At 42.2% G+C, this 7,510-nt stretch overlaps 1 protein-coding gene across 1 annotated transcript; it reads right to left on the reverse strand.

Moving 5' to 3' along the window:
* Nucleotides 1-787: 787 nt before the first annotated feature.
* Nucleotides 788-7,189, reverse strand: LOC119229504 (glutathione hydrolase 7-like). Its single transcript, XM_037489924.2, has 18 exons — nt 7,006-7,189; nt 6,009-6,214; nt 5,523-5,625; nt 4,550-5,422; nt 4,133-4,332; nt 3,901-4,052; nt 3,695-3,812; nt 3,535-3,602; nt 3,369-3,442; nt 3,067-3,248; nt 2,866-2,953; nt 2,646-2,776; nt 2,452-2,540; nt 2,035-2,175; nt 1,823-1,940; nt 1,611-1,748; nt 1,399-1,498; nt 788-1,318 (listed from the first exon to the last, which is right to left on the reverse strand). The coding sequence occupies exons 4-18, from the start codon at nt 4,677-4,679 to the stop codon at nt 1,197-1,199; spliced, it is 1,851 nt and encodes a 616-aa protein (XP_037345821.2). The 5' UTR covers nt 4,680-5,422; nt 5,523-5,625; nt 6,009-6,214; nt 7,006-7,189; the 3' UTR covers nt 788-1,196.
* Nucleotides 7,190-7,510: the final 321 nt, after the last annotated feature.

The raw sequence follows: 7,510 nt of genomic DNA on the forward strand, positions 1-7,510 counted from the left end.
TTGGTTACATAGATACAAAATGTCATTGTTAATATATTTAATTTTGTTATTTACATCCTCTCAAATCACTTTTATCAGTGTACTGTCCTGAAAGAAAAAAAAAGACAAACAGACCTTAACTCTTGTGCCTACAGAAAAGATATTCATGTTTCTGCCACTCCGCTTGAGATGACAACACACACTGATGCTCCACACACTAGTCACCATGAATTCTACTTCAAAGCCGAGCATGTGCAGGTTGTCTTTATCCTCCTTTCTCCCAATTTCCATCAGGTTCCTCACCAGCGCTGGGAATTGTCCCTTTTTGTTCGTCAGCACCACCAGGTCCTCGCTGCACCAGACACAGAAATGTTGCCAACAAAACTAGGTGTTTCCCAGTTTAGCGTATGTCGCCCTGTAAGTTTGTTGTGAATAGAGAAACAACCCGAGGGAGTTTACATATTGACCTACAAATCTCTGACAACGCCCACACGGCAATACCCAACTTCCAACTATCTTGCATCGTGATGCATGAATAAATTGAATTAGATCAAAAAGACAGCTTGTTGAGGGTATAAGAACTAAATATGTAGAAACGAAACGTACAATTGCCCGTTCATATGACCAATGGGGTCAGTTATTGCACAGAAAGCCTCCAGTAATCTGCTGCTCAGATGAACCCAAGAGAAATGCACATGGTTTAGATAGTCATGGTGTTCATTTAATGAGGCAGAAGATGCCCAGGCCACTTATATTTAATATGTTGGCACACATTTTGACCCAACTCATTACTTTTGACTCTTTTCAACAAACCGTACAGGTTATGATTTAACCTCAAATCTCAGCAGCTTCATTTTCAGAATAAACGTACAAGACAACAGGTCTAAATTAGTTTCTTTAGAGTTCAAAGATACCTTGAAATATTGCTGCAAATAACTTAGTCAGCAGGTAGATGGTTGACATGTTTTTCTGCATTCAGGCTTACCACATGTGACATACATACCAGACCTGATATGCATGACAGTCTCTTAACAGCAAATAGGAGCCATCATTTTCAGCATGCATGGGGTTCATAAATCCTTCCCTTGATAGCAATCACTCGCAAATCCATTACAATACAGTTTGGCCTACCGATAAACTTGCAGTGAAACAGAAGCTCATCCAAATACTACCACACATCTTCGTTGAATATTCATGAGAACTGTAATAAAACATAATTAAAGGGTTATTGAAGTAATTATATCATTATCCATCTGGATTCCCTGGAAGACAGAGTTCATCTTCACTCCTGTTAGCACACCGCCTTTTTCAAACTGCAGACTCTCTTCTGGAAACTCCGCTGATGAGGGGGAGAGAGAGTAAGGAAAGTAGGATATTACTAATGACAAAATTATCTCATGGTGCAAAAGGTCAACTTACAGTAATCAAGACGTCGATTTGGCTGACGATTAGAGTCGAGTTTTCCTAGGGAGAGGCTTTCATTTCTCTCTTTGTTCAAGGACAGTGCCCTAATAAACACCTAAAGCACACCAAAAGTCAAAATTGTAGAATGCTTTTAGATAAAACCAAAAACTAATTTATTCCATTGAATCGGAATCCAAACCGAAGTATATGATGTAAAGTTGTCTAACCTGAGTTATAACACTCAAACTTCGGCGTCCACCTGAACTGCTTAGTGCCATGTACAGCCCACATTTATGGCTCACTGGCACCACTATTGTCGGCATGAGAGATGTTTGGGGCCTCTCTCCTGGTTGCACTCGGGATTTCTGAAGTACAAATAAAATCAGCGAGACATACCTAGGAGGAAAATACTCCGTAAAGGGGAGATTTCTTATGCTACCTGATTGGATAAGCGTCGTCCTGGTGTTTTGTTTGGCCAGTAGAAGTCAAGGATGACGCTGTTGAGAATGACGCCCGACGCGGTTATGAGCCTGCTGCCGAATGGCGTGCTCAAGGAACTGAGATCACAAAGACATAAGATACAAGAACGTCAGCGTGTGCAGAGCAGCACATACCACACCCATCATGTAGATCGTAAACTCACACCATCACCTTGCAATTGACACAATGAGTCCATCTGGCCCCATGACTACTACTTGTCCAGCCATGAGCTCAGTCAGTAGGGAGTGGTACCCGGGTGGAGAGGTATGGGAGGAATTGATCCTCTGGAGAAGCACTTCAGCCTGATTCATACTTCTTGGACAGAACAGAGAAAATGATGCGTGATGATTTGTTAGTTGTTAACACAGACAGACTTATTTCAGCCACAAGAAAAATTGCTGACTATTCTTTCCTTTAATGTATGACAGTGTGAAGATGCAATGGTTTTATTGCACAACCTAACGGTAAACAGAGCATCTCTATGTTTTTCACTGTAATTTTCAAATATTCCCACATTTCATAAGCAAATGTTTGATCAATCGCAAAAATAATCTTTATTTGCACTCGTGACTCAAAAATGTAATTCACCTCAGCAAATCAGAGAGCAGCTCAGTCAGTGAAGAGTTATGTGAAGGGTCAGTCAAACCACTGGCTATAGCCAACGCTCCTTTCACAGCCTTAGCGAAACAAACAATTACAATGATGGAGATCTGTCATTTCCGCCAGGCAATAGTACAATGTATTAAAGAACATTGAGATATGCAAGCGTTACATTCCAGTACCTCAGCAATCCAGTGGTGCGTTTGATTTTCTGTGTTATTGTTTCCGTTGAGCTGGAGGCCCTCCAACAGTTTGAGGGCTGATATCAACGTTGCACCAGCAAAGGAAGTAGGAGGAACTTTGATAACAAATTCTAAGACAAGATCAACAAAATTTAGATGAAGGTATCAAGAATGCATACACGTTTAGACAGTCTATTGTTGCAGAAAGCTTTGTCTTTACCATTGTACAGGCTTTCCAATGGCTGCCCTACTTTTACGCTGTAGTTACTGATGTCTTCTCTGCTCAGGACCCCTCCGTTTGCTCGCACCTTGAAAACAAATAGTCACTGACAATGGCAGTCGCTAAAGATTAAAAGTATCATTATCATCATCATCATCATCATTTTGCTCACAAAACAGGGATCCATTTGATGTCCTTCACCTCATCCTCCATCTCCAGTGAGAAGTTACCATCATAGAAGTTGGACAGACCAGCCTGGAGGACTGCAGCCAAACTGGACATCCTCAGAAATGACCCAGGAAGAAGAGGTCGGCCACCTGGAAGGAACGTGTCCCTAAAACGTTGGGACAGGTGCTCGCCCTTTACCTTTGATATGGCCTCGGCTGTTGAGATACACAAAAGAGTCACATGCTGCTTTTATCGTTAGTCAGGACAGACCACCATGTTATATTGAGAGTAATGTGGTTAGGTGAGAAAATGAAAAGAGGAATGGTTTGACTCACAAAGACTGAAAGACACATTGAAACCTTCTTTGGCAATAGCGGCGGCTCTGTTGACCACATCCTCCCATGATAAACTGCAGTGATTTTGTGGCAAGATTGTGGGAGATTATGATTTTTTATATCTATCTATCTATAGACCAAACATGAAGAGGAGAAACTTTTTTACCTGCCGTACAAGCTGTGAGCATGGTGTAGCCCTTTGAGTAGACCTGGCACCCCCACATGCAGACCTGCCTAAAAAGATGACGTAAAAGTATACATAATATAAATAAAGTGATTATTGGTGGTCACCCCCACCTCCCACTTGCCCCCCACCTTTACATTACCTTTAGTCTAGAACCATTTTGCAGCATCACCTCTTTAAGTGCCTTAGGTGCAGTTCCCTGAAAATCTATCACTGTGGTTTCCTTCCTATGGAGGTCGTGAACCAGCATCACCCCACCTCTACAGACAGAGTAAAGGATGAATTTGCAACTAGACACGTCTGTGTGGATTTCCCACTACGCTCGTCAGCAATCAATCGGTCACATACCCACCAACACCTGACGCATGTGGATGCACAACACCTAAACACAGGGCGGCAGCGATGGCTGCATCCACGCTGGATCCACCATGATTGAGGGCTGTCTGGCCGAGTGCAGTGCAGTGCGCGTGATCCGAAACCACCACACCTTCTACGAACACCTGAGGAGTAATTGTGGTGAGGTTGAATAATGAAATTGTGGAACCAGTTGCATGTTCTATATCGTTCAATATCAACTTACACCCAGAAAGACGTGCAAGATCAAAGCAATGGTGACTCCAACGGCAAAGGTGATAGATACAGCACAGATGTGAATGACTGTGTCCTGACTGGAGTAGTCCTTGTCCGTCTCTTCGAGGTCAGACAAGCTATGGTCAAACAAATGTGGACTACCAGAGGCCAGCGGTTTCAGAGGGACGTCCTTTGGAAGATGGCTGAAGTCTGTGGCAGCAGCAACAAACAATATTCAAACCGTTACTACAGCAGAAATATTTTTCTGTTCACATGCCATTTGATCATTCTGAATTCAAAACAAGTTATTTACAGAGTTGCAAATTAACAACGTGTCAGGTATAAATCAAGGGACTGAGACAGCAGAATATTGCGTGCTGAGCAGTAGGAAGGTAAAAAGATTTCTGCTGCATTTGTGTCCTCTCACCACAGTTTTGATTCTCATTGCAGGTGACGTCATTTGAGCCATCAGCCAAATTGGATGAGCCACAAAAACTGTTGTAACTGCACATTAACTGCTGGTTAAGTTTTGTTTCAGGAGAAGTTTGCATCCTCATTGTCCACACCAGCACAGATTAAATCCGCTCGCGAACAGTTTCTACTGATGGTAAGAGTCCGTAAGCTGAACTCCTCTCTGAGCTAACTATGTAATTGAACACAGCAGGTGCAATAACCTCCCAACCAATCAGATGTCAACATTTGGACCTGTGTGAGCCATTCACTAGCATTTTGTCATTAGAATACAAAAAATAAAGCACAAACTGCAGAGTACATATTTTTATTGTAGTATAAAAAAAGTTTTAAACTATACAAATTTAGCTAAATAATGGATATAGAGGCTGCACTCATCCACATGCCCAAAAATATGAAAACATAGTGATTTTCTTATACAGTTATATATATAGAGGCCTGTTGTAATATTGTGGTCATTGGTTACATCCAGATCAGATGTAACAGTGAATATGCACAAGACAAGATGTGTGTAGAATTGGAGAAGTACAGCATGTCTTGGATTATTTCACGTTGAACCGTTGCAGTTTTACAACCAGAGCCTCAGTGGCTGAGGTTGCGCTGTCCTGGCTGTTGGAGGTGGAAGGATTGATGTTGGACTCCTTGTCGAGCGCGGTTCTGGCGCTGAATGGCGTTACGAGACATGTGGTGTGGGTCTGCCCAGGTTTTAGCCTTCTGGATGCTGGTCAACTGTGTCACTTCTAACACAGCTTTAGGATGGCAAACAGAGCCTGTGATGGTATGACTGCTGCTGCTGCTGCTTTCCACTGTGTGCTCTGGATCCAAGACGCTGGAGGGAAACACAAGCAAGAATGGAAATCCAATATCCCGAACAATCTGATGCACGCTAATATGCGCTAATGTCGTTTTTAATAATCATGCTCCCTCACCTGAAGTCACTTTCCATGTTTGCAACCATGGCTCCATGAAGATCAGAGTTTGATGACTGGGTGTCAGTCGGCTTTGTACACTGGTTCTCAGCTGAACCTACCTCTGTGGAAACCACAACACAAAATCAAGTAACACGAGAAAAATTGAAGAGAAAAATGGAAGAGAAAAATAAATGCATTTTCCAACATTACATATTAATGTTAAGAAAATAATTGGCGTTATTAGCTTGAAAGGTTCCCATTGTCCAACAGTACATTTGACATTACCATGTACTTTGGTGCATGACAAAAGGTTCATGTGAAATGATTATTCATAAAATATCAGCTTATGATTCATGAAAATAAATACATTTTTGCATAATGTATACATTTATAGTTATGATGTCAACCATCTTGCAACTGCCATATTTTGTAAAGTAAAAACACTGCAAAGTACAAGAATTTGATATTGGTATATATAGTAAGACATGTGCCATAATGACTGACCTGGATGACTCACAACTAGCCACCCTTCTTCCACCACTTCACCAGACTTTACATCTTCGGGGGCCTCTTCTTGTCCCCCAAAAAGCAGACGGGTGATTGTTTTGAACATTGCTCTTTTCTCTCGGTCCTCCTTCCAGGCTTTGATCTGAACTCGCTGTTGATACTGTATTCCTTCCTGTCTTTGTCCAGCAGAAAGTCTTTATCTGCTAAAGACAAGAGAAATGCTCCTCATAGAGACATATGCATGTTCACACTGCTTCACTGCTACCTCCCCCCTTTGACTGGGAGTGATGCAAAGAATCCTCCATATCCTTTTTCAAAATTCAAACAATCCGGATCAGCTGACCGGGCTATCCAATTAGATTTTCTTTCGATACAATGATTTGAATAATGATGCCCACTCCCCAAGAATATCATTGTTAGGGTCCATCTGTCCCCAGATTCATGGGGGAGGGGATGCTCAAGCATCTTGTAAATGCAAAGCAGAGTCTGTACCTTTCATTGACTGAGGGGGCTCCACTTTAAGCCATTCAACTTAATTAATAACTGACATGTCATGGTAACTGCAATGATTTGTTTAGTTTGTTGCGTTTTCCCGACTTACTTTTATCCGATGAGGTACACGTCGAAGACATAATGGGATAAATGATAGGATTACCAATACTACGGAAGCCGCAGAGCAAGTCTCCAATCAAGTAATCAAACATGTCTCACTCACCGAATGCGTGAGTACAGAAATGCGTTTTTTAAACTTCATTTTATGTCTTCGGGTTACCGAGTCCTCAGTGGTTAGCAGTAAAATCACGCTGTATGCCTTCAATGACTCCAACCAAACTAAACCGAGACACCCGATGAGCGGCTGCACTGTACGGGACATCTCATGATGGAATAATGGAAGACAATACGTTTATATTATGAAATGTTATTGGATTATCGGTGTATTGTCTAACGCAGAACGAGTCTCTGTGAATGAATTGTAGCGTGGCTGTGCTCTTACCCGCAGTCAGTGTTCATCAGTTTCAGTCGCAGAGCAATGTTTCAATTTGCCAAAGTTCAGTAACGTTAATTGTCGTTGCCAATGATACCCCTATAACTGTCACAACCGAACAAGAAGACTGTTGTTCTATTATTAATGTAAATCATCAACCGACCATCAACACCAGGAGACCCGCCCCATGTCCCCGCCCACCACGAGCAACGCACCAATCAGACACCACGACACACTGAGCATGCGCATCAGTCTGATAGGCTCGAACATGGGCCCTTTCTCAATACCTAAGACAGCGAGAACGGACTCGCGTTCCCGCGAGAATAGACTCGGGAGACAGACTCGGGAGTCCTGACTCGCAGGTTCGGGAGAACGGAGAACAGACATTTCCGTAATTGGAACAGCAGCTGACTTGATGACGTCACCACGTCAGCTGGTCTTGCTAATACGTTTTAATTTAGTTTTTGACTTAAATATTTTACTATTAACAAGCTTTTGTCTCATTTTCATTTAA

The sequence above is a fragment of the Pungitius pungitius genome, chromosome 8, assembly GCF_949316345.1.
Source record: "Pungitius pungitius chromosome 8, fPunPun2.1, whole genome shotgun sequence".
NCBI classification, from domain to species: Eukaryota; Metazoa; Chordata; class Actinopteri; order Perciformes; family Gasterosteidae; genus Pungitius; species Pungitius pungitius.